The following is a 25,921-nucleotide window of genomic DNA, read 5'->3' on the forward strand; positions in this document are numbered from 1 at the left end:
TTAGTGACGTTTCGGGGAATGTCCCTAAGCTTGGGTGTCACAGTTGATCCTCCACCTCACCTCCTACCGCTCTTCCCTCCCCACTCCCAATTCCACCGTTTTGATCACTCGATCGGATTACACTCGCGAGATCATTGTATTTGAAGTGCATGTGTTCGCCCTGCTTTCTCCTCAGCTTCCTAGCTTCCGCCCCTCACCTGTCCCACGATGGCTAGCCCACCACCCGTCACCGAGGACCAGAACCGCCTCCTCGAAGAGGCATTGGGGGTGGTGAGGCAGCAGTCGAGTCTGATGCGCAAATGTCTAGAGACTCCTGGAAAGCTCATGGATGCGCTCAAATGCGGGTGAGTTTCGCTCCAGGCAGCGACCTCGGAACGTGCGCGGCTATGTGCTAACAGCTTGGTCAAACGTGCTATAGCTCGACTCTTGTCTCCGAACTACGAACCCCTAGTCTTGGCCCGAAACAATATTACGAATTGTACATGGCCGTCTTTGATGCATTGCGACACTTATCCGTCTACCTAAAGGAGAACCACCCCGTCAACCACCTAGCCGACTTATACGAGCTCGTCCAATATGCCGGCAATATTGTCCCCCGATTGTACCTAATGATTACTGTCGGCACCGTCTATATGTCCGTCGAAGATGCGCCGGTCAAGGAAATCATGAAGGACATGATGGAGATGAGCAGAGGTGTCCAACACCCGATCCGTGGTTTGTTCCTGCGATACTACCTCTCTGGTCAAGCGAGGGACTACTTGCCCTCAGGAACCGGCGATGGTCCAGAGGGAAATATGCAAGATTCGATCAATTTTGTTTTGACGAATTTCGTGGAAATGAATAAGCTCTGGGTCCGGCTTCAGCACCAAGGCCCCTCACGAGAACGGGAGAGGCGGATCCAAGAAAGACGTGAACTGGAGCTACTTGTCGGTAGTAACGTTGTTCGACTCAGTCAGCTTGTTGATCTCGAAGGATACAAAAATGGCATTCTGCAAGCGCTTTTGGAGCAGGTTGTACAATGCAGAGATGTCCTCGCGCAAGAATATCTCCTGGAAGGTATGACTCCATCATCTTGAATTTAATTGATGGAACATGTTGCTAATATTATCATAGTCATCACAAAGGTGTTCCCAGATGAGTTCCATCTGCATACATTGGACCTTCTATTATCCGCTATTGCTAGACTCAATCCGCATGTCGATCTGAAGAAAATCGTCATCGGGCTCATGGACCGTTTATCTTCGTACGCATCAAGGGAAGCAGATGCGGCAGTGGAGCCAGAAGCTAAGAAACAGAGCGAGGAAGAAGCTGTCACCCGTCTATTGGAGAAGCTTGAGCTTGCTAAAGAGACCAAAGCCCAAGAGGCAAAGGATGCCAGTGCTAACAAAAGCTCCAAAGAAAATGCTACTGAGAACGGCACCGAAGAGCCGGCAGCAGAGAGCGCTGAGACTTCTGAGCCACCGAAGGAAGAGAGTACAGTCGAGAATCGGGATGACACGAAGCCTGGCATCCCAGCGGAAGTCAGGCTGTATGACATTTTCTACGATCAGGTGGTCAGTTTGATCAAGACGCGCGCATTGCCGATCCAAGATACCATGGCGTTATTGGTATCGCTTGTCAACCTGGCATTGAACATCTACCCAGACCGTTTGGAGTATGTTGACCAGGTTCTGGATTTTGCAACGCAAAAGACCGCCGAGTACACCGATCATGCCGATTTGCATTCTGCACCAACCCAACAGCATATCCTTCATCTCCTCAACGCTCCTCTCAAATCCTACATCTCTATTTTCACAGCCTTGGCACTGCCACACTATCTGCCGCTTTTGACCTCACAGTCATACCCCACCAGGAGGGCTGTAGCAAGTGAGATCCTTCGCAGCCTTCTGAGAAACAAGATCTTGGTATCCACAACAGAAAACCTCGATCGTGTACTCCAGGCTGCGAGAGTATTGATCAAGGAGGGCATGCAACAGTCTGTTGGATACCCCGGCGCACAGTCACAGCGACGAGGAGGCGAAACCGATGAGACGGTTGAAGAGCAAGGATGGCTCGCGAGATTAGTGCACTTGATTCAAGCAAAGGACAACGACACTCAGCTCAAGGTAAGATTATTTTCCAGCAGTCCAATTTGACCAACTAACAGTCTATGCTAGCTTCTCCAAGCAACACGCAAGGCTTTCACTGATGGAAACGAGCGAATCCGCTATACCACCCCTGCAATTGTGACGGCATCGATTCGACTGGCCCGGAAACTGAAGTCGCGCGAGCATTACGACGACAATTGGCAATCTCAATCGTCGGCTTTGTACCGGTTCATGCACCAGAGCATCAACAACTTGTACCAGCGGGTAAATCCAGGCTGTGCCGATCTTGCACTGCGACTATTCGTTATGTGTGGTGAAGTTGCCGACCAGACAGGGTTCGAAGAAGTCAGTTACGAGTTCTTCGCGCAGGCATTTACCATCTACGAAGATGCGATCAGTGACTCGCGCGCCCAGTTCCAGGCTGTTTGTATCATTTCAGGTGCTTTGCACGGGAGTCGTGGATTCTCTAAAGAGAACTACGACACACTCATTACTAAGGCTGCATTGCATGGAAGCAAGCTCCTCAAGAAGCCTGATCAATGCCGCGCAGTGTATCTCGCAAGTCATCTCTGGTGGGTAGTTGAAAACCCCCAGCGTGGAGAGGATGATCCCAAGGATGTAAGTTTTGTTTCGTGGTTACCCTATAATAACTTTGCTGACATGGAAACCTACAGCTCTACCGAGACGGCAAACGAGTTCTTGAGTGCCTGCAGCGTGCCCTCCGCGTGGCCGATGCCTGCATGGACACGGGTGTTTCCGTTGAACTTTTCGTGGAAATCCTCAATCGCTACGTGTACTATTTCGACCAGCAGAACGAGACCGTCACCACGAAGTATCTGAACGGCCTTATCGAACTCATCCACTCTAACCTGCAGAGCAGTGAAGAAGAGGCGAACTCGAGTCTCGACGGCCCGAAGCGTCACTTTGAACGCACGCTGGAGTATATCAGGTCACGTGAGTATGAAGGCATTGTCACCGATCCCCCTAAGTAATTGCCGGATGTTAGAGCATCTTGGTCAGCTATCGGTGATATCCAGGGAGGATATGATACGCCAAGTGTTTTTTTCTGCTTTATACTCATGGTAGCTGTACTTTTTTTCTAATCCTTTGGACCCTTTTTCTTTGTTTCGTTCCTGGAAGCCTGCTTATTTCGTCCTATTGCTCCTCGAATTTCTTTCGTGCCCAGTATATACAAGTGTACCATTGTCTCCGGAAGCACCATACCTTTCGACGTGAATTGTATCTCGATTCAGACTATGTCTTTTCGTCTCTTGTGGCCAGTACAGTGTAGAAACATCTAGCTTCGCTGGGATTTGACACAGCGCGAAATAAAATCCCGCCGTCTTTGTGCTCCTCTTCAGTATCTTGCTCGCAACCCGTCAACCCCATCCTCGCAGCATTACCACCCTTTCTCGATACCACAACTTCCAAGATGCCAGACCATTTTCTCCAGCTCGATCCCTATATCTCATCAGAAGATCGACGCGTTGGCAATTTACCACTTGGCCATTTCCGACTAGTCTGGACAACGGAAGATGGATAACCTGCACCTGTGCCCGAAGATAACGCCGATTGGATTCACCCCGACACCGGAACTAAGTAAAGCGTACTGCGCACTCAAAACACGCTTCAGAGATAACTGGTCGTTCTATAGGATGTAACAATTACATCAGCGGTTTGAGCAGCTTGTTCTGGCTGGCCGGATTCGTTGACTTAATCCGTATGATCGACGAACCTGCCTATACTACACAAATTTGGGATAAACAGCAAGCTAGATCAAATTCGCTACTACGTTCTACAACGAGAACCAGGAAATAAAAGCCGAAGAAAGCTTCGATCATGCAATTGGTCAAAAGACACAGCGGAGCGGGAGACTAACCCTATCTCCACGGATATCGCTGCATAATGTAGAAAGGCCAGAGACTCATACCGTACATAAAACAAATCCGGATGCCATACTTTAAGTAAAACATTCAACCAGTTGGGAAAAATAAACCAAACAAACCCGATAGTAGCAACCTTCCCCTCCGAGTAGGAAGGGATAGATAAATGTGTGACGTTAATCCATGACGCTTCAATGAAAGAGGATGACCATAAAAGAAAAATAAGATGGGGGCGTTTCAAAGTCGTTCCAGCAAGAATGTGGATGGGGTGAGATGAAGATTCGCAGGGCCGGATTGGCAAATTATGTTCAAGACAAAGGAGCCCCGCCAAATAGCCCAGTCGGAGGCGATGAGAACTTTCGCAACCCGGAAGGATGGCTAAACCCGAAGGTAGCGGGGTGGCTGTTGCTAGGGACCGGACTGCCAATATCGCCGGGGACGATGCTGCCCCTATGACCGGAAACTGCACTGTTGGGATCGGGCTCGAACCGGACAGACTTGCCTTCAGGGCCTTCCTTGATTGAGAAAGAGCCCCCGCCATTTTGGGGGCTGCCTTCTGTGTCACAGATATCGAGCATCTCATCCAGCGATATCGAGGGATCCTTCGAGTTGCGCTGCTGATCTACCAGGGCAAGGACAATGTTCACATCGTGATAGCCTCCACCTTTGTGTGGACTCGCCATTGAGTTTAGTTGCTTGCAGGCTTGTATGACAAACAGGCGGATCATAACGGGTCGCGAGGTGTGCGGCCGGTGAAGGCTGCTGGCTGCGAATGCGTTATTTTGAGGCCAACCGCCAGTCCCAATCGGGGCAGGCCCCCAAGTGGAGGAGGTACCGGTGAACGCGGAATTTCCGAATGGCGTGCCCCATGTGTTGTTGCTCATCGGGGAACTAACGGCGAGATTGGCCTGCGGGGATCCCAGAGGGTCCGCAAACAACGATCCTCCTTGAAAGCTAGCTCTTGTCGGCCCTGGGAAGGGTCCAGGCGCGGGGGCACCAGGCAATGACTGAGACAGATTTGATGGATATGTTGCATCAGTGTCATCAAGGAGCGCACTACTACCAAGATGAGCACTCAAGCCATCTACCTCTCGCTGCACCGAAGGATTGCCATTACCCTGTCCGTCATGGGCTGAGCTGGATGGGCGCTTGATAGGGCTTGGTCTTGTGATGGGGAATGGCTGAGTGCCCGATTCCAACGGAGAGCGGTCGAACGAAGTCGAAGGTTGTCTGGTGTGTGCCTTAGACAGGCCTGTTTGCTGCAGAGGGAATGCACCAGGCACTCCGTGGTTGCCGGCAAACGCAAGACCGTGTCCAGGATCTGGTGGAAATGCACGACCCGGCGGGATAGGGCGAACACCATTCATACCAGGCGGCGCAGCAATTCCACCGGATCCGTTGAATGATCGCAAAGAATTCATCAACCCCCCATTGTTCGAATACATTGATTCTGGTGGGAGAGTCGAGCGCGGGGCCATTCCTGGTATGCCAGGGGGGTTGAATGGAAGACCGCCGAGGCCTGAGAAACCTGGAGGATTCGTTCGTCCAAGAGGTGAAAGAGGGGCGGAAGGCTGAGGGTGATGCAACGGAGGTTGTTGATAGCCTTGCCTGGCTCCAAAGACTGCCCCTGACTGCGGGTGGCCCATGGAGCGCGGGGAAATGGAAGGGTGGTGGGAGGAATCGGCGCTGTTAGGTTGCGAGTGAGGGGAAGATGTAGAAGAGCCATGATAGGAGGGTTGACGAGGTCTTCCGGGAGTAGAGACTTTAGGAATGACGGGTGTTGCTATCGTATGATGCGGTGATTGCACGAAACCAGGAGGAGCTTGGGATTGAAAGGTGTATGGGATGACGCCGGGCAAGGTGTGAGGTGGTGTTGTTTTGGTGTGTTCGCGCCTGCCACTACGATCTCGAATTTCTTGCTCGCGCGCTGTGTCTCGGTCTTTCTGCGCCTGTTCTTCCCTCGTCTTGCGCTCGAGTTCCTCCTTGGCTTTCTTCTCCCGGGCCTCACGATCTTCCTTCTCCTTGCGTTTGGCCTCTTCTCGCTTTTTCTTTTCTTCCTTTTGCTCCCGTTGCTTGCGTTCGGCTTCGGCTTGTCGTTCTCGTTCTTCTTTGAGTCGGCGTTGCTTCTCCGCTTCTTTGCGAGCACGATCTTCTTCTTGCGCCTTCTTCTCGGCCTCGCGCTTCTTCCGCTGTTCTTCACGCTTCAGCCGCTGTTCCTCTGATTTTTTCTCCTGTGCAGCCCTGGCAGTAGCCTCTTCCGCAGCCTTCTCGGCGTCCCGGCGGGCCTTTTCCTCCTCCTTGGCTTGTCGTTGCAATCGCTTCTTGTCCTTCTTCTTTTGCGCTTCCCTTGCTTTTTTGGCATTCCGTTGCTCATTCAACGTCTCTTCTTGGAGGAGTTCATCAATGAGCTGCTTCTGACGCTGTTCGGCAACTTTCTCTCGATATGCCGTCATGACTCGTTGCTCAAACATTCGGGCAGCAAATATCTGGAACATCCGCCGTCCTTCCTGCATGCGCTGTTCTTCCGTCATAGCATCCTAGTACTATTATTAGTAAATAGATTCAGCAACATCAGACGGTGGAACCGAACCATCTCATCCTCATCGAATTCTTCTTCCTCTTGACTATCGTAATCTTCATCTTCTTCCTCGTCATCGTAATCCTCATCGTCCAAAGGGCCATGATTATGCCTATGGAACGATTGATGGGCAGCAGCTATTCCATACTGAGTATCTTCTTCTCTCTGCATTCTCCGCTCTGCTAATTGTTCCATCATATCAATGAAATGCTTGCCGTCATTTTTCAAGAGATCATCTGCAACGGTGAGTATGCCATCTGTAAACAAAAGTCATAAGTCAAATCCATAAAGCCGTAGTAGTATTAGTCAGGTAGACAAGTTACGCACCTTTTACAGTGAGGCTGTTACCAAACGCAAAGAAGTCTGCTCGGGCTGCTCGGGCTTCATCGTCCTCGAGGTCTTCATCACTGTAAAGCTCCTCATCATCATCCTCCTCCTCGTCATCTTCGTCTTCTTCCTCTTCCTCTTCCTCATCGTAATCTTCTTCTAGCTCTTCTCCTTCTTCAGGCAGTTCTTGTACACGGTTCCGAGACGGATGATATTGGCCATGCGTGCGTGTGTGCTGCCCTCGTGGTCGGAGTGGCGGTTGGTACAATCGAGGAGGAGGAATAATGGGAGCTCCTTCTTCAAATGCGCCTTGGTTATTATTCGCATATTGTTCGAGCTCCTCGTAGTAAGCGTCGTATAGGACCTCGAGCTCTTCTTCAATCGCAGTTCGTTTTCTCCCACAAACCGTGCAACTGCAAGAGTGCTTTTGCTGCTCTTTCATTTTTTTAAGAACAGCATCCTTTTCCACTTTAACAAGTTGCCGTCGTTCTTCCTCGCCAAGTTCAAACCAGAAAGTCCTTATGTTTTCGCGCTCTTCCAGAGATGATTGATTCCAGATACTGCTGGTTTTCATAGGTTTTCCAGTGAAACGGTTGATATATGGCAAGGTTTGCGGGGGCGGCGGAGGATGCGAGAACGTAGCAGACGGAGTAGAGAGTGGGGTTGAGCTGCCATCGCCGAAATTTTGAGAATCAGATCGGCTTTTCCTATTCTTCTTCCTTTTCGATATCTCGCCCGAGGCAGCATGGTGGTCGTGGGGTCCGTTCATCGTGGGCGGGCCGCGGGGGTGGTGCGATGAGGGATGTCCGTAATGAGAAGCGGCGGATACGTGGTGGGGATCTTCGTGATCGGAATCGTGGTCATCGTCGTAGGAGCGCTGCTCATCTACTGCTGGCAAATCTGCGTTTCCAGAGGCGTAAGCTTCGGGGTGTTCCGCAGCTAAGCGGGCAGCTTGTTTCTGTCGGCGCTTCTGTTTCTTGCGATTAACAGTAGGTGCAGGATTCGCCAGGGTTTCGGTTGATGTGGTGTTTTGGGAACCCGGCGCGTGGGCCTGGCCGTTGGTTGCTGGCAGCGGAGTTGCTGACATGTGAGTCGCCATGATAGAGGTGAAATGAGCTTTAGGGGCTGGCTCGGCAGCATACTAAAACACACAGAACAAGATGAGAGTCAGAGAAGCAATTCTAGACGAGGGTGGGTGGTAAATCAATAGAAAGCGGAGAACGGAAGAGCCAAAGGGCCCTACCAACAAAGCTCCGGCGAATCCACGGTATGGTGCCCAACTCACCGGAATTATTGCCCTTGGCTTGTTCAAACACAAAGAATCCGTCGCGCCCTTTGTTGTCACTCAAAGAGAAACTTCTGTAGTGACAAACGGGAGGGGTGAGGTAGGATAAGACCACGGGAGGAGGGGGTTGAAAGACAATGATCCCGGCGGGTCACGACGTGTCTGCGCTTGTGAATGATCGGGGCCTGGAAGCGCTGACACCAGAAAGAAACAATCAATGAGTTGAAGCCAGAACCAAGCACAATATCAAGACTCAGTTAGCGCCACCTCAGAAACGTCTGATCAAACACCAATGAAATGATGGAGTGATGGGCCTTCGTGCCGCCGCAACGGGATAGGATAGCTCGCTTGCAGCGGTAGTGCCTGAATCGTCAGGTTGAGATCTCGAATTGTATACTTTCAGGGACAATCCTCCAATATGATTGACATACAAAGTTGCCGAATGATAGAGAAACAAGTTATTAGTTGTATCCTCTTGTCAATTCAAGTAATTTCTCAATTTCAACAGTCCAAAAGTATATGACAGTCACTGCTTCATGCTGATTGCTACGAGTCAAGCCACGTGACACATGGTCCGCTCTTTATTTGCCGGCAGTATCTGTCAACAAAGGCGGTATACCTTGTCCGCAGTGATGAGTCGTTTACAAGGGGACAACACTGTTCTACTCCACTGAGCTATGTGAGACAACAACGCTAATTAAAAATATCTCTTAAGCTAACGACTTTTTTTAATGAGAAAAAAACGGTACCATAGGACGATCAGACGGAGCAGATACCCATCTGCGTACCTAGTCCCTATAGTCAAACTAGGCGTGAGCCTTAATAAATCTCCGCTTGGACTGTAAGCGCCTTTCCCTCTTATCTCACTCTTCAGCTTCACTTTTTTTCCCCTTACACTTTCGCTCAACTCTACTTCTACTTTTACTTCTACTCCTATCCTTTCTTTTTTTTTTAACCCGAAAAAAACTTCTACCCTTACGTGGTCAAATTCGGCATTATCGTCAAACCCCGGCCTCAGCCCCAGAACCACATTCCCCCTCAACGATTCGTCACGTCACTCTGCGTGCATTTCAAGGCCACCCATTTTCTTCTCCCCGTAAACTGTTCGGGCCGTATCGCAGGGTCTGCCCGTCTGTCCAGCGACCTTCTTTACTTCTAATCCGTGTCGCCTTCGTAATCGATTGCCTCGAGATCTGACTCGGTACATCTGGTTGTTTCATATCCTCTGCTTTCCCATCATTTTGTATCACCAACGCCGTTATTTTACAACCTTCATAATGTCGCAACAACAGGATGATAATGTCATGCGAAGGTATGTGCGGTTTTGATGTGGTGTGTGGTGTCTTACACCCCCACGCCATCGGGAGAGAACCCGGATGGCAGTGATGCCCCGACACTTCCAATACCATTGCAACTTAGGCAGTGGGATTGAAGTCATCCGCGTATGATGATATTTACATGTGCTAATCCAAACCTTCCCTCAGGAAGCTTGTGATTATTGGTGACGGTGCTTGTGGAAAGACCAGTCTCCTCAGTGTCTTCACCCTCGGGTACTTCCCAACAGTGAGTTTACGTTCAACAATCCCGTCGGAAAAAAGAGTCTGTGGCTAACCTGTACTTTTTACTTCCATCACAGCATTATGTGAGTACTCGCGATATTCCCGAAATCACATGTCTAATATCCCCGATTGTTAGGTGCCGACGGTATTTGAAAATTACGTGACGGATTGCCGAGTCGACGGCCGCTCAGTCCAATTGGCACTGTGGGATACAGCAGGACAAGAAGATTATGAGCGCCTGCGACCATTGGCCTATTCGAAGGCTCATGTCCTCCTAATTGGGTTTGCAATGGATACTCCAGACTCACTGGAGAACGTGAAACACAAGGTACGTCTCAGAAAAATTGAAGGGTCACAGTGGTACTGATCTGCAATATAGTGGATCGATGAAGCAAACGAGCGATGCCCCGGTGTGCCGATCCTTTTGGTTGGATTAAAGAAGGACCTCCGCGAAGACCCAATGGCTATTGAAGAAATGCGCAAGAAGTCTCTAAAGTTCGTGACGACAAAAGAGGGCCATGATATTGCGGTATCAATTGGGGCTCGCAAATATCTTGAATGCTCATCTCTGACCGGCGAGGGTGTTGATGATGTCTTTGAGGCAGCTACCCGTGCTGCGCTTCTCACTTTTGACAAGCGGAAAAGTTCATGCTGTGTAGTTATCTGATCTGATTTGGAGCGTGCAACATGCTGAATCTTTCTCTGCCAGCGCTCGGTTTTTCTCTTGACTTGGAGGTCAATTGGTACACTTGGTTGTGGCCTTGGTGATATCCGTTGACGTTCTGTTGTATCATGCATTACTGGCGTTTGGGAGGTTCTTGTGCTAACCCGGTCGATTGACATGGGTACGATTGTCTGTTCTCCGGTTATTTTCGGCCGTCTTTCTCATTGCGTACATTTTGCGTCTTTTTTTCCATAGCTCTGTTTTTTGTCTCATGCATATGCAACTCTGGATTCCCCTCCTTGTTATTATCCATCTCTCGGAAGTTGCATTGCGATCTCACTCATTATGTCGCCTTCTCATGCAGTAACTTGCTTCATTTTCAGCGCATTATTTATACGTTGTGCCCATAACCATGTGAGGGTACCATTTAATCAACTATCTTCTTTTGGCATGTCATCTGTCGTGTTTCATCCAAAATAAGCCTACTATTACTCCGTACTATGGTTACTAATAAGTCACATAAGACCGTGAGAATATCGTTCAACCAAAATAATAATATGCAACCTGGTAGGCAGGATACACTGAAAGAAAAGAAGATGAATGCATATGATACATAACCAGCGCCAAAATGATACATGTCCCGGGCCCTCAAGACCAATGAATCTTCAGCCCAACTTTATATCTAACAGAGAAAACCCCCATGATAACCTATTTCTGCCCGGGCCTCTTCCAGTCATGGTTCCACCCAGCAGAAGCAGGGGACTCAGTCTGCATGCGAGCATACTCAATAGGGAACATATCAGTGAAGATACCCTTCTTGTTCATCGACACACGGAACAGCTTGCCGCCATCACCAGCGCCGGTGCGAAGCTCTTCACATGCGTCCTGCATACTCTGGTACTGGCGCATCCTCTCGGTCTCGTGCTTGCGGCGCTGTTGAGCCTGGAACAATTGCCAGGCACGGTGGATGGTCCAGTGACGGAGGTAACGGTTACGGGAGAAGCGGAGAGGGCGAGGGGTGAGAGGGTGGTGAAGGAAGTAACGAATGAGAGCTATGGAATTGAGAACGTTAGTTTCTTTTTGTTCGAGATCGTATGTGGTTGGTGGTTATATGGGATCGAGGCTCGAAACTCGAAACTCGAAACTCAAGCCTTGGGTTCGGTGCGGTTAATGGGTGGAACATACTGATGCGCTTGTCAACTCCAGAAGCGTTCTTTCTCTTGGCCAATGCGCTTGTCGTCGAGAATGACGCTGATTGCAGGGCTGCTGTGACGGGGCCGGGCTGTTGTGTTTGGCGGTTCAGGGTCTCGTGGCACGCCCGGGAAATTGACGGGCGAATCGGTGCCATTGACATCGGAATCTTGAATACATTGGCGAGGGACGCGAGGGCTGGTGATAAGGACCGCATTGTGTTGGGTATCTCTTAGCTGGAAGGAGTGGAAAGGGCTCAATTACAATTGCGGTCCACGGGGGGAAATAATTCCTTGACGGCAGAACCCAGAATTCAGTCCGCCTCTTGCGCCTGTTTAACCGCGCGCTTATTTCGATCGTCATCCCCAATGTATTATTTAGGTCATTAGGTCTAGAAAGCCTGGCGATGGTTCTGAAATTGTAACCCATTTTTGTTCCCTTCTATAGATACCAAATTACAGTCTGTCCATGGGTCCTTTTCCATGTCTTTCTCAATGCCCTTTATAAGCTCTCCCCATCTCCCCGGCGAGGAACAAAGCTGCTACTTACTCGCTGATATCCATGGAATGTAATGCATTGAGCTTAATTAATGTCATGAATTTCGAGATTACTAGCCGTCGCCCAAATCTGCTCTAGAGTATTCACAACTTGTACTTTTATAGAATTATATAAATGAAGACATTGAAGTTTCCAGGTCAGAGGGCTGGGAAAAAAGCTGTGCTTAAAATTTGACAATAGTTACAGAAAAAAAAATCCATATCTTTTGCGAGATCACGATTTGACTGACAGTAGAGCCGAACCGAGAGATAAGAGATGGTATTCGGCAGGATATAGGTTCATAAAAAGGCATCATATGTGAATGTCCCACCACAACCGTGAAAGAGAATGCCAAAAACGCCATGGAATGCAATCAATGCGCCGAACGAAAACAGAGAGTCAATGTCTCAAGACAAAGTATAGGATAACTCCGGGGCTGCTTAGAGCTAACCGGTGGATCGCTTCGAGGCGTGATGCTTCTTAGTCCGGTCGTAATTCAAGACCTTGCGGCGGCGGTGTGTCTGAGCCAGCTTCCACCGACAGTAAAGCACCAAGGCATCCTTCAACAGAACGAACATGCATCCGCCAACAACACTGCGACCCCAGCGGGTCTGAAGGAGCCCTGGGCGACCTCGCTCTAAAATCGAGGACGGTGTTGTCCACGTTTTAGGCAGGAGATATTTCAACAGACCGCCCATTGAAGCTGAGATCGCCGGAAAGACAAGTGCCCCGAGCACAACATCTGCCAGGTTGCTAGTGTCGTGAATAATCTCGTTCTGTCGTCGTCCAAGTCCCAGCGGATTATTATTTTGCCCGGCATTCTGAGCTTGTCCGTTGGGAGCATCGGCATCTTCCTCAACCCCGGGCTGAGCGTGGTCTACTTCGTCATTATTGCCCATTCCGACATTCAGCTCAAGGTCGATTTCCATGAGAATCTGTCCGTTCCCATTTTCACCGAACCGGTTGAGACCCTCGGCTTGGTCTTGTTGCTGTGCATCGTCAAGGATATCCTCTGTCGCCCGAGGCTGTACCTCAGCAATCCATTTTCGTTCCAAGCCGCCAAACAATCGTTCGTAGACTGCCCCATAGAAGCTCTTGACATAAGGCAGCGCGGCAAACGTCATAGCAGGCGTAGGAGGCCACAAATCAAAATCGGGTTCCTGACCCGGGTTGTGTGCAGCGAAGAACAGCACCGGTATAGCAGGGAGGAGACCTTCGGCGTAGCGTGTGCGCGAGAAGATCAAGACAAGTGGAATCAGTGGTAGACCGATGTTTAGACCAGGGTTCCACGGGCCTTCCATGCTTTCTTCCATAATGTGTTTGGCTTCCTCTGTTCCAAAGATAAAATACATAGAGTAAACTCCATGCGCGCAACACCCCGCCCACACAGTGCCAGCTACCGTAAACACCATGCCTGGAAGTACAAGTCGTCCAGCAACCCGCTCGACCAATCGGAGAACATCAACCACGTAGCTTCGCGGACGGGTGACCACGATATCTGTTTTGCACTGGGGGCACTGCATCGTTACGCCGCCGGCGGTGTTCTTGCGCGACCGAGGGTTTTCCATGTCTGCAAGCCAGTCGAGAAGACATGCCTCATGGGCCGTCAAGGCACAAGGGCACGGCGACCGCCATTCCTGGTTCAGTGGCGAGTCTTCTGTTTCGTCTGTGTAGCAGATCCAGCATTTGCGCGGTTCGTCGTCATCGGTGAGGGTGTGGGTAGACTTCGGTGATTCAACGAGTGATTTGGTGGAAAGATCTGACCCATGACTTGGGGTAGAAACGTCCTTGTTGAGAAATACAGTTTCAGTATCCTCCGTTGAGTCAGTTGAGTCAGTCGATGTAACTTGAAATGAGTTCACATCATCGGCGGTGGCTCCATCAGAGGAGCGGGTTCTGCCCGCAGCAGAATATCCTGGAACGGACGCCATGATAGCGAAATTAAAATGAGGCGATACCTATGGGCTCGATGTGTTGAGGAACGGGCTCAGCATCTTCTGAAGATGATGCAAAACAAATGGAAGATTTTCCCCCAGAGATGAAGTGGGCAGCTTCACAAGTGACTGAGTCAGTTTAAGGCGTTCGGCACCGAGCCGCGGTTGTCAATTGGCGACCGCCTTTGGCTGATCACGTCAATGCTGTTCCCGGTGCTATGCGTGCTTTCGGATACAGACTTGACACAAGATATAACTATGTAAGTTATATGATAGCATTTAGGATGCAACGCGTGATTATGATTTTACACAGCAGCTATGCTTATTTGTATCGGAAGCTAAAATTGAGTATTTGCCTATTTGGACATTCAAAGGCCTAATATACCTAAACTACACTATGAACTACCAAGAAAAAGAGCAGGAAAATAAACTTGATTGAGTATCAACAAGAAGTAAAAATCAGTTATTAAACAAACAAAAGTGAATAGTGATTAAATTGCGATCTGGTGGATCGGATGGAACTGGTGATCCGAATGTTGTAACCCCATACACAGCACGATAGTAATGCTAGAAGGGGGAGCGATTCGGAGACCCAACTATTGTTCACCATGAATGTGGCCATCTGACTCCTTCTTTCCATCCGCGGACGCTGTCATATCTTCAAGAGCATCATCCAGCTTGGGTGAAGATGAAGGAATTTCGGCCACCGGGGCAGTGATCGCAGACTCGGGCACTTCTGTCGCTTCTTCCTCCTTTCCCTTCTCTTCCTTTTCTTGTTGAGATTCGGGTTCAACCGCTATCACAGAGGGTTCAATCGGTTCGGGTGTCTCTGCTGAGATATCGGCGGGCACGACCTCTGATGTTGTGGTTTGTGGAGAGATAACATCTGCTGAGACGGGCGATTCGGGCGTTGGGTCCACAGATCCACCCGCGGTATTCTTGGCGATTGGAGAAGCCATGGACTGCTCAGAAGGCACGGGGGTTTCTTTTACTGCAATTGGTGGCTTTTCGGCGCTCTTACCGGCTCCAACAACCAGGTTTCCATCTTGACCAACCTGCCAGACGTTCAAGGACTCTGTGATCTTGATTTCAGGAATAGTGGGAAGGCGGACATTAGACTTCTCAACGGCAGGCTTGCGACGAGCAGGACCACGGGCTCTTCCCTTGCGAGCATCGCTCAACGGCTGTTTCTCGGCTGGTGGCTCAGGCTCAGTTTCTTTGGGCTTGGGTTGCTGGGGGCCCAGCTGCAGACGTGTATTCAAGTCGGTAAGGAACCCAGCTTTTAGTGCCGCGATTTTACTTCCACCTGGACGAGCTGGTACGGCAGGCTTGGCCTTCACAGCGGGGGCCTCCTTTGATGCTTCCTCGTTGCCTGCTGGAACCTGGGAGCTAGACTTAGCGGGACGCGTGGGGACCTGGGGCTTCGGTCTCTCGGGGATTCCCGGTGGCTGTCGCTTTTCGATTGGTGAGGTCGATTGAGGCTGTTTCTGTGGGCGCAAGGGAATGATAGGCTTGGACGGAACGTCGGGACTTTTGACTTCTTCCTTTGCGGGCGAAACTGTAGTGACTAGTCGCTGACTATCAGGGACATCTTCCCAAATATCCCTACTGGGAAAGCGTTGCTTGAATGGTTCCGGTCGCGTGGGCTTTTCCCTCGCACCTTCACCTTCCAGAATATGACTAGCAACCTGATGTGAGTCAACTTTGGTGGTTTGAATCCTGCGCACGGCCTCTTGCTCGGGTGTTTCGAAAGTCTCGGAGGATCCCCGTATGGGAAGATCTGGGGTGGTCACTGTAGCGTGAAGCTGTAGACTATTTGGGGTGTCTTCCCAGATATCCTGGCTAGGGAATCTGTGCTTGATCATGTCGGGTCGCTTCTTGAACCGATCCGCAACCAAATTTGGTTTCTCCTTCTTGTGATCGTCTTCGGGGAACAACGGCTCATATTCCTCGACGTCTTCCAAGGGTGTATGCGTATCTTCCCGTGAATCATAGCGGGAAAGCACGGGAAATTGGTGACCCTGAGCACTCGCTGATCGACTGTTTGAACGACTGTGTGTGATACTGGGAGTGCGACTGCGGCCGTCATCTTCAAAGCTTGGCCGACGATCAAATGTGGGCGAAATGGCGGGGTGAAGGTACGCCGATTCAGGACGCACTTGATCAGCAGCCAGAATCGGTTCTTCTTCTTCCTCGGCCTCATCATACGTTGGCTCATTCTCTTCTGCAGCTGGGGTGGCAGAAAATCCGTCTGGGTGATGCAAAGGATGCTTTGGATCATCAACGTGGATCACACCACGTTCATGGTGACCGTGCGAACTGGATCTACGATGACGCAGTGGAGATGCGATGGGTTTCTTTTGTGCAGATTCCGAGGGGAAACTCATTTGCCGAAGTGGCGATTCAACACTTGGTTGGCTTTCGTGTCGTGCGTCAGGCGGAGGAGATGCGATGCGATGCATGTACTCATCGGATGCCATATATCCGACTTCTTCTTCGGGGGTTCCCACAACATTCGGGGAAGTACCTAGCTACGATTAGCTCTCAAGTGACAAGACATATTTGCTCCAAATACTCACCAAGGCCCGATCCAGTCTGCGCAGAGCCCCGGACAATCTTGTTCAAATCATCGCTGCTCATTGCCCAATCAGGGCGCGGAGTGCCAACACCGGGGCCATATTGCCCTTCCTCTTTGACGAACTCATCAGGATGCTTTTCATACCAAGCCTTCTCGAATTTGTCGGATTGTTGAACACCATGTCCATGCAATCCGTAGCTACCCGGAGGTAGCGAAGAATCCCGAGCACTTCGAGTACGGTTGTGGTTACGACCCGATCGATGCGAGCCTTGATCGAGATAGGGACTCGGAGAGGGCGCCTGCACGTCACCGGCATTGGGATACATGGGCACCCGGAAGCCCTGCTCATCTGTCAGTTGGGCAGAGTGTCGGCGATCATTGGAGGCAGTTGACCCCGCACGCGATCCACTCGCCCGAGAATGTGAGGAGCGGTCTTGTTCCTCGCGGGAAGGTGAAAGTCCACGGCCCAGACCGACCGCAGCAGCCTGGCGGGAATCGGTGCGAGTGACAGCCTGCACTTTTGCTTCAGCACTTGATTTTGGCAAAGAGGGTCTCGGTGCATGGATCTTCAGATCACTGCTAACATTGCGGGTTTCCGCGGGGGTTTGATGGTGGCTATCCGACATATTGCCCGGATCGAGGTCGGCATATTCAATACCCTCCTCACCAAGAGACGGTATCGTGACGCTAGGAGGGCGTTGCGGCAGGTCATTTGAGACCGTACGACTCATTCCGGGGCCGGTCCATTCATTGAGGGGTGAGGGTGCATAGCTATCACGCATCGGCGAGACAGAACGATCATTGCGGCGGTTACCTGGACGTGGGGGTATTTTCGGCATATCCAAAGACGATGAGGGTTGCGGAGAGCGAGCTGGCCGAGGAGGTATGGCCGGTGGAGGTTGAGATGACATGATGAAGTACTGAAAGCTGTTCACCAAGTTAGCGGCAGCCCAACAGGATTCCCCCCGCTATGCTTGGCAATTGACGCTCTAGAATGAAGACACGGGCCCAAAAAGCTTGCAGGGATTGAAGTATCCAAAAGCTAATTTAAATGCACAATTGATGCAAGAATGTCAAGAACAAAGGGTCCATGCAGCTGATAAGAAGATGGAGACCGATTTACTTACCCAGAGATGGTGAGAACCTTTTTCAGTCCAATAGCACGTGAATCAAATGGTTAGATCTTCACGGCAAAGATCAAATTGCCTGGAGCAAGCGAATATCGAAGTAATCTTCAAAACTGAGTTTTGGGGAGAGACGATGATGTATGTCCTTTCTGCCACACCTGACGTGCTCGGACCACAGCGTATTGTAATTATACTGTATTATTACATTAGGCTGAAGATCTGCCTAAGCCCAGGGCCCTTACTGTAATGTAACTACATTCAGTACCTAGTTATAACTGGTTATAGTTACGTGTGTTGTATCATTACAGTGCACAAGAGCCTTGGAATGTACATATGTAACAAGTATTTGAATCAGGGCCTTGATTTTGGGATTCCATTATTGAGCCATTTTCTCTCTTTTTCTACAAATGCCTCATATATATCATGGAATACACTAAGGTTTATATCCAATCATTACCTACATGATATGTTTCATCATCGAATATCTATAAATACCTACATGTAGAAATGCAAGTATCAAACAGCTACGTCTAGGACTGAAACTTCCAAGGGGAATACGGAATACAGATAAGAAGATTATTTCTCTTGTGTTGGATTGGTTAACTACACCGAGGCGGTGAGCTGTTAATGGTTCTCCGCACATTGCATCATAGGAGGTTGTATACCTTTCAGTGCTTCTCAAGGGAATCAGTATATCATTGAATGTAGGTAAATTTATATGAAACTACTCAGTTAGAATAGCTAGGCTCCAATATAACCCATCATCTTGACCAAAGAAGAGGTGTTGAAATTCACTTCTAAATAAGAATAGTACCTAAGTTGAAGGTTTTGTGGGGTAAATCATTATCCTGTGACCAAGGCTGGTCATTGTTCTAACCTTGCTCATTTTTGCCATGTTCGGTGCTGTCATGGATGCAAAGTAAGCTAAGCTACATAGGTACAGCTAGATAGAATACAGCTAGATAGAATAGATAACTAATTACATATGCATGACTCGAAGTCCATCCATACATTGTACAATGGAAACTATATCGATCCACTTTACCTCGGGTCAGGTTTATAGCCGATAGGGCTAGTACAGGAACTTATGACACGTTTTCCATTCCATAGGTTCCTATTGCTCAAGTTGAGGATGTGCCACATGGCCATCTAAACTTGGATTAAGGGCGCAAGCGCAGCTTTGCCTCCGCTTCGAGGCCCAAGTACATTGGGCTACTACTACTTGCTACTGTCAACGGAAGATTAGGGGACACCTCATGAATAGGTCAAAGTCAACCTTGGGAGCTTGGTAAAAATTACACCGTTTGAAATTGCAAGCACAAACACCTTTTCTGGCAGGCTCGGCCCGCGAAGAAAAAAGAAAGAAAACCAAGGATATAACAGCTGTAGAAACGCTCATCGACTTTGAACCCAAAGACATGCTTAGCAGGGCAAACTCAAGCCAGAGACATAAAAGTACAGGACAGTAAAAACACAAAATCACATCATAGCGCGTTCCAATGCACGTGGCCCAAGTGGCATTTTATTCTTTTCAACGTCTGAATCGAGCATCTTATCGTATCACCAACCATTTCGATAATAGAATCAATCCAGACAAAGATGCGGTTGGTATAGTAGAGGTGAGGGATGACGGCTCAGCGTTAACGTCATGCATTAGACAATCATCTGCGCAACTCCCTGGCCACCCAACGTCTTGCTGCCCACAAAGTCCTGCTTCTTGAGAGCTGCGAGGGCATAGAACAAAGCAGCGAACAGAAGGAAGACGGCAGCGGCGATTAAACTAGAGGCCCTGGTGACTAGGCTGACAAATTGGACAGCACTGAGTACGGTATAGACAGCGGCGCGCATCCAGTTCGTGGTGAAGCGACGGATGAAAGAGTCGAATTTGGGAGACGTGGGACAGATTCGGAGGAGGAAGGGAACTTCAATGAAGAGGATAATGAATGCCGAAGCACTGATCCAGGTTAGATCTTACAATAGCCTAGGGAAGAAATCCAACTCACATGCAGAGACAACTGAAGATGATCAGGATCGCATTAAAGGAGAAGATATTGGCAATTCCAAGCGCAAGGCAAAGGATAATGCATAGCACACCGGTCCTAGATACTCGGTTAGATTCATTCCTGTACACTCCGAACTGATGTTCGACGGAAGCAATTCCTGCCGCAGGAGGCATCAGGCAACAGCGCAAGCTTCAGCCACGGTGCTCCCCTGCGACACTATCCAACTTCACATTGAACACAATTGTAGAGCACAAATTTTAGGATTGCGATGCGATCGACTAACCATTGACCATAGATGCCTAGAAAAGATCAGCAAAATTAGCGCAGTCAGATGTGGCGAGCTTCGGCCGGGTACATACTAAAATTGCGCGAGCGGAACTCTTCGGCCAGCGTCATAGTGGGCTAGCAGATAGATCTCAAAGAGAATAAATTATGGTCTAAGGCGTGAAGATGCAGGAATCACGGATGATAAAAGGTGTCGGAGAGTCCAGACTCCAAGTGTACGCGGCTCCAGGGCGGTCAAAGAGCGAAACAAACAAAACAACGGAAGCAACGAATAAATAGTTGGATCAAAGTATCAATAAATGTGACTCAGAATGGTATCAACAGATTCTCAAATGTGTGTTGTTTAGAAAGATGAAAGATTTCTCTTCTGAGCTCAAGAAGGAATTCATCAGTCACCAGGCAGACGCGAATCCGTGACATTTACCTAGGCCAGTATGGATCCAAGGCGCCTGTAAGGCGCTTCCGAGCGGCCACCCAACTAACATCTCTGTTTAATGCATCGTTTCAGCTCTTGTCTTGGGGCTGATTATGATGAAGGTAGACCTGTCATCCCCACATGAGGGATCAACAGCGACAACCCGTTGACCCCGGTGAAATGAATGAGCCGCAACCTTCTTTGAACCCACTTTTTATATCAATCAACCAGTACAGACACAACTTTCTCTTGGATATGGGCCTTGTGTGCAAATTTTACCATAAACTCATGGAGTCAATAGTATCAAATTTAGAATATTGGCAATTGACAACACCAATCAAAGTATTGCCCAGTCGGATCTCAAGTTGAAGATTGCGGCATACAATCAAGCCCAAGTCGAAGCTTCAATTGGTTTCTTGCCAGTGATTCCAGTGTGAAATGAAGGTTAAACAAGCATATTTTGGTAGCACAATGGCGACCTAACAACTTTGCTCTAGCATAAGAGCTCACCAGGCCCCTCGTGATTCTTCCTCCCATTCAATGACACCATCTTTCAATTTGACCAAATCCCATCCAGTCTCTTAGTCACCACTTTTTTCTTTGTCCTAGAAATGTTTGCAAACCTCTCATCTGCCCTGGCCTTGCTATACAATCAAGCTTGGTCTCTACCTGCAAACAATTCTCTTCCCAACTTCGCGATACCTTATTTCATCCCAGTTCCTTCAGACAATAAATACCAGCTCTGTACCCAAGGCTGTCTCCCTGCAGCTTTCCTCTGTGCAGCTCCAGTCGTCGTATGTATAAGCCTGTTCTATCACTATACGAAATTTGAGTGCCCTGCCTCATCGGCATAACCAATCGTTTGCAGTCTCCTCCATCCGTCAATGTATGTACCGCGGTTAGTTTCACGAGTCCCCTTCTCGAGTGGTACACGCATAGAGACTTTGGTGTGATTTCTTTTGGGTGCAACTCAACCGCTGCTCAGCCAGACTGTTGGAGTTGTTGCTTGAATATCAATCCCCTTGTCGAGTGAATTGTGAGGACAGACTATATCGTGTGTTTGGTGGAAATTAAGTTTGTTAATGTGTAGTTGAAATCATCCTGACAATCCTATATTTACACTATGCAGTCAAAATCATTGATGGGTAGGACGAACTGAAGGGCTTCCAATTGTAGTAATTTACCTCATACTTCGAGCTTTGTGGTAGGCATTCAAACTTTACATGTGGTATCGATTTTATTGTAACCAACGACAGAACAAAAGCATGGATGCTCTGCGCCTCTTGTCAGGTGTGTGGTCAAGAGATTGGCGATTTCTTGGGCCAGACATGAAAACTAATTGCAGGTCCTTCGTATTTTAATAACGACAAACAGTTATGCAGCCACCTGGATCTATATTCTTTGAATCATATATTTATTCTGAAAACGTACTATCTGCAACTATCTTGACGGCAAAAAGTTCACCTCTTCGATTGGTTGTCATACCTTCCACTTCCCTCAAAGCATGTATCTAAAAAGTGGAGAGCGATCACCCAAGGAGTCCGGATCCAAGGGGTACTCCGAAGGATCCATAGCATTGCGCTTCTTGTTAATACTCTGATATGTCAGTCGTAAGATGACTGCCGCTATCATGCCAACGACAACAAACGCCAGCTCAAGAGAGTGACCAAGAATGTAATTCGGCGCGTCTTTAGCGCGGTAGAAATTTGACGACATAGCTGTTGCGAATTAGTTTGGACTGAATCTTTAAGGTGTGATGTATTTACCTCCAGCCAAGTTTCCGATTCCAATATAGATGGCCATGCCAGCGGCTCGCTTGTAGTCGCCCGCCATATTGACGCTGAGCCATGTGACATTTCCAGGGAATGCAGGGTAGATACCTGACGTTTGAGTTAGCTATAGCGTCAATAAAGCCGGGGCATTGCCCCTGTACTTACCAACTACCGCGACAAATATTCCGAAGTACATCACGCCAGGCACACCACGCCCGGTGGATGCAAGGCAGACGATGAATCCAATGGCAATCATGCCCATGAAGAATAGAACAAATGGGGAGCGCTGCTTGCGTCTGTCTGAAACCCACGCTGCAATGACAGCCACAATTGCGGCCGTGATATAGATCGGTACCTAGGGAGGTATTGTCAGGGTTATTTCGATGATAAGGAAAAAAAAAAAACAAAATACACTCACAGTGAGGAGCTGAGCAGTCGATGACTTGTAACCTAAATCCTTGATAATAGAGGGAAGGAAAAGTGAGATACCGTATAGCGGACAAGTGATACCCCAGTACACTTTCCCCAATTAGCGATAATGATACGTCGAGTCAATAGAGATGGAGTCACGCATAACTTACTGAACAAGCCCAACCAAATCTGCCAGTCAGTGAAAGCGTCGAAGACATAGCGCCATTGGAACTTATCATCCTTGGTAACCATTTCATGCGAATCTGACGAATTTTGAATCCGTAGACTGTGAAGCACAAACCGACGCTCCGCTTCAGTCAGGAAAGTAGCAGTTTCCGGGGAGTCATGTATGGCAAATGGGGCTACAAGCGCCACAAGAACAGTCAGAAGCCCTTCGAGGATGAAAATCCATCTCCAGCCAGCATATCCACCAACGCCGTCCATTTTCTAAACCCAGAGAAAGGCATCAGCAAGGTGATAATCGGTGCGAAGAACGGAAGGTACCCACAGCGATGGCGTATGCAAGAAGTCCAGAGAATGCACCGGCTACACTGGCCGCGCTGAAGAACATGGCTTGTCTGAATTGTGCTCGATGGCGCGGGTACCAGAGAGTGATGTAGTAAGCGACACCGGGATACAGACCGGCTTCTATGGTTGCAATCAAAGATAAGTATCTGCTTGAACATTGTAAGACAGGGCATGTCTCAACGTACCTGCAACGCCCAAACAAAGACGAGTCGCAAGTAGTCCACCGTAGTTGTTGACAACTCCCATCAAAGTCTGTTTCAATATATTCCTTATCAGATGTGCTCATACACAGCTCCCCGAAACCAATCTCACCATGACGATTCCCCAAGCAACCATGATCAATGGTAGCCATCTGGACGGTCTGAGTTTCTTCAGAAGTAGGTTGCTCGGCAATTCAAAGACGCAGTATGTGAAGAAGAAGACGGTCACTATTTGATAAGAGAAAAGAAAGAAAGAATGCGGTCAGCATGTTCCTTACAAAGTCGAGCGATAGTGGACAACAAGAAAAATCATACAAGTCCAATTGTACTGCGGCCCCGTCATATGGAGGTCATCTACAAGCCCCTCAATTTTCGCATTGCCAATATTGCCTCGATCTAGAAATGCTAGTAGATATAGTATACTAAGCATAGGAATCAGACGGATATCCATCTTGCGGAGGACAGCATTTTCATCAACGCCTTCAAAGGTCGGTGATTCAAGACTAGATGCCTCGGCATCTGCAAATTTCTCATGCTGCTTGGAATCTGCGCCATTCTCCAGTTGTTGATGAAGGGGCTTCTCTAGGCCATTTGATTCGGCCATAGTGATTTAACAAGGGAATGGGTAAGAAGAGAAAGAAATAAAGAGCTGACATTGAATGGACATCGTTCCGTGAAGAGTATTTATACTTCTCTCCACATTCTGAAAGAAGGGAGACCGGGGTAAGTCCGAACACTGGGGTGATCGTCACTTGGCAACTGAGGGGTATACCAGCCTCATGCCACTATGTTTGGGGGTACGGGATTACGGTTGGGGGTATCTCCTTGGCATTTGAACTGTATGACCTATCATTGCCAGCCTTTTGGATTCTAAATTTCATTTGACTTTGGGAGTGGCAGGTCTACGCAATAGTTTCGTCTATTCTTACGACTCTGGGGTTGATCGTATTGATTATAAGCTTTATTTGAGTTGAGTTCTCATTCAGCTTAGATGACCCTTGTAGAATGTGTATGTGTAGATATATGTCCGAAAATACATGTTGACATTGTACATAGCTACAGTAGTAGTAAGGGTTCAAGGCCCATAGCGTCTTGAATTCAAATCTATGGAAGGTCCAGCCACTTAGCCACCCGTAGCCGTGAGGTCTGGCCTCAGAGTTGAATCATCGCTCATACGGGAATAATCCGCGAATATTCTATCATTGTAGCATCATAGGACCCTCATGTCTCCTTGATGCCACTTCATTCGGCACAATGACACAGTGGCTACCATTCAACATCGGCCTATCTACAAGGTTTATTCATCCCTATCGGAAATCCTCCAATTCAATCCCCAAATAAAGAAAAGAGCCATGCCATCAACGCCGTGGACCAAGCCCGACACAATTACCCGCCCAATTGCCGTCATTGGCGCCGGCGTGATGGGCCGCCGAATCTCCATGATGTGGATCTCTGCAGGATTCAAGATAACCAACCCTATGCGAGAAATATTTGGAGAGCGACAGTGTGGTAGAATAAATCATGGCAAACCAAAAAGAGCAAGCCTTCAAGCTCGGCACCGAAACCGCAGAGTTGAAAGTCACCGATTCCATGAGGAAGCCGTCGGAAATGCGTGGATACTCATCGAAGCCGTGCCTGAAAAGCTACAGATGAAGATAGGGGTCCTGGCTGAGATCGATCAAATCGCTCCACCGGATTGTGTGATTACCAGCGACTCGTCGTCGCTGCCGACCAGCCAGGTTATCGTCACAACGAAGAACAACTACCGCATCTGCAACGGCCACTATTACATGCCGCCTGAGCAGATCTACTACGAGGCCATATCGTGTGGCGAGATGGACCCGGATATCTTTCCCTATTTGATGGGGAAGGCTAAGATTGCGGGTTTCAAGCCTGTGCATGCCAAGGTTGAATCGACGAGCTTGGGTTTCAATCGAATTTGAGCATCAATCAAGCGAGAGGTTTTGCTTGTTCTCGCTGAAGGTGTGAGCGATGGCCATACTGTTGATGAGATGTTCAAAGGTTGGGTCAAGGTAGGCAAAGGTCCTTTTCAGATGATGGATACTGTTGGCCTGGATACTGTGCACATTATTGAAGTCGTGTATACCGAGCAGCTTGATTTGAATAACACTACTAGGGACTGGTTGAAAGAGACTTATGTCGATAAGGGCAACCTGGGAGCCAAATCTGGAAAGGGGCTACTGGGATAGATACTATGATGGACCGCCATTAGGGACTGTACTACAAAACTGTTTCATAAAAGCTTTTTGAGACTTCAGCTCTGGTTTTACCACCTATGAGAAGATAATATCAACTGGAATCATTGATTGATTATTGGGTAGCAGATAAGCTGTCCCCAAGGGATATTACACTTAATCATTATATGGGAATGAGGTGGACCATCACGATCAACACCTAACAGTTGATCTCATTGGCTAGGAAAGCTTCAAAACCTCCTAGTGCCAATAAAACACACCTCAGACCAGCTAGATTCGGGACAAGGAGGAAGAATTAGCGGAGCTAGTCGCCAAATTAATGTACATGAGTATCCGAGAAT

General features: G+C 48.7%; 9 protein-coding genes across 9 annotated transcripts; 3 read left to right on the forward strand and 6 right to left on the reverse strand.

Moving 5' to 3' along the window:
• Nucleotides 1–207: 207 nt before the first annotated feature.
• N7529_008922 (vacuolar protein sorting-associated protein 35) lies at nucleotides 208–3,079 on the forward strand (the record flags this gene model as incomplete). Its single annotated transcript, XM_057244449.1, has 5 exons — nucleotides 208–344; nucleotides 419–1,056; nucleotides 1,114–2,105; nucleotides 2,157–2,705; nucleotides 2,762–3,079. 5 exons carry the CDS (start codon nucleotides 208–210, stop codon nucleotides 3,077–3,079), a joined length of 2,634 nt encoding a protein of 877 aa, XP_057095987.1.
• Nucleotides 3,080–4,278: 1,199 nt separating this feature from the next.
• N7529_008923 (uncharacterized protein) lies at nucleotides 4,279–7,962 on the reverse strand (the record flags this gene model as incomplete). Its single annotated transcript, XM_057244450.1, has 3 exons — nucleotides 4,279–6,507; nucleotides 6,561–6,805; nucleotides 6,876–7,962. 3 exons carry the CDS (start codon nucleotides 7,960–7,962, stop codon nucleotides 4,279–4,281), a joined length of 3,561 nt encoding a protein of 1,186 aa, XP_057095988.1.
• A 1,475-nt stretch (nucleotides 7,963–9,437) lies between these two features.
• Nucleotides 9,438–10,386, forward strand: rho2 (uncharacterized protein; the record flags this gene model as incomplete). The annotated part of the gene is made up of 4 exons (XM_057244451.1): nucleotides 9,438–9,472; nucleotides 9,645–9,723; nucleotides 9,856–10,047; nucleotides 10,099–10,386. The coding sequence occupies 4 exons, from the start codon at nucleotides 9,438–9,440 to the stop codon at nucleotides 10,384–10,386; spliced, it is 594 nt and encodes a 197-aa protein (XP_057095989.1).
• Nucleotides 10,387–11,091: 705 nt separating this feature from the next.
• Nucleotides 11,092–11,791, reverse strand: N7529_008925 (mitochondrial 54S ribosomal protein mL40; the record flags this gene model as incomplete). The annotated part of the gene is made up of 2 exons (XM_057244452.1): nucleotides 11,092–11,435; nucleotides 11,569–11,791. 2 exons carry the CDS (start codon nucleotides 11,789–11,791, stop codon nucleotides 11,092–11,094), a joined length of 567 nt encoding a protein of 188 aa, XP_057095990.1.
• A 766-nt stretch (nucleotides 11,792–12,557) lies between these two features.
• N7529_008926 (RING finger domain protein) lies at nucleotides 12,558–14,042 on the reverse strand (the record flags this gene model as incomplete). Its single annotated transcript, XM_057244453.1, has 1 exon — nucleotides 12,558–14,042. One exon carries the CDS (start codon nucleotides 14,040–14,042, stop codon nucleotides 12,558–12,560), a length of 1,485 nt encoding a protein of 494 aa, XP_057095991.1.
• A 599-nt stretch (nucleotides 14,043–14,641) lies between these two features.
• On the reverse strand, nucleotides 14,642–17,534 carry N7529_008927 (Aim21 family protein; the record flags this gene model as incomplete). Its single annotated transcript, XM_057244454.1, has 2 exons — nucleotides 14,642–16,572; nucleotides 16,625–17,534. The coding sequence occupies 2 exons, from the start codon at nucleotides 17,532–17,534 to the stop codon at nucleotides 14,642–14,644; spliced, it is 2,841 nt and encodes a 946-aa protein (XP_057095992.1).
• A 1,869-nt stretch (nucleotides 17,535–19,403) lies between these two features.
• On the reverse strand, nucleotides 19,404–20,149 carry N7529_008928 (Tvp18 family protein; the record flags this gene model as incomplete). Its single annotated transcript, XM_057244455.1, has 4 exons — nucleotides 19,404–19,704; nucleotides 19,754–19,849; nucleotides 20,037–20,052; nucleotides 20,113–20,149. 4 exons carry the CDS (start codon nucleotides 20,147–20,149, stop codon nucleotides 19,404–19,406), a joined length of 450 nt encoding a protein of 149 aa, XP_057095993.1.
• A 1,801-nt stretch (nucleotides 20,150–21,950) lies between these two features.
• N7529_008929 (allantoate permease family MFS transporter) lies at nucleotides 21,951–23,968 on the reverse strand (the record flags this gene model as incomplete). Its single annotated transcript, XM_057244456.1, has 9 exons — nucleotides 21,951–22,171; nucleotides 22,220–22,333; nucleotides 22,391–22,580; nucleotides 22,644–22,744; nucleotides 22,807–23,083; nucleotides 23,145–23,284; nucleotides 23,350–23,416; nucleotides 23,477–23,592; nucleotides 23,680–23,968. 9 exons carry the CDS (start codon nucleotides 23,966–23,968, stop codon nucleotides 21,951–21,953), a joined length of 1,515 nt encoding a protein of 504 aa, XP_057095994.1.
• A 748-nt stretch (nucleotides 23,969–24,716) lies between these two features.
• N7529_008930 (3-hydroxyacyl-CoA dehydrogenase family protein) lies at nucleotides 24,717–25,574 on the forward strand (the record flags this gene model as incomplete). The annotated part of the gene is made up of 2 exons (XM_057244457.1): nucleotides 24,717–25,271; nucleotides 25,320–25,574. 2 exons carry the CDS (start codon nucleotides 24,717–24,719, stop codon nucleotides 25,572–25,574), a joined length of 810 nt encoding a protein of 269 aa, XP_057095995.1.
• Nucleotides 25,575–25,921: the final 347 nt, after the last annotated feature.

This window comes from Penicillium soppii (genome assembly GCF_028829465.1).
Source record: "Penicillium soppii strain IBT 18220 chromosome Unknown utg000006l, whole genome shotgun sequence".
NCBI lineage: Eukaryota > Fungi > Ascomycota > Eurotiomycetes > Eurotiales > Aspergillaceae > Penicillium > Penicillium soppii.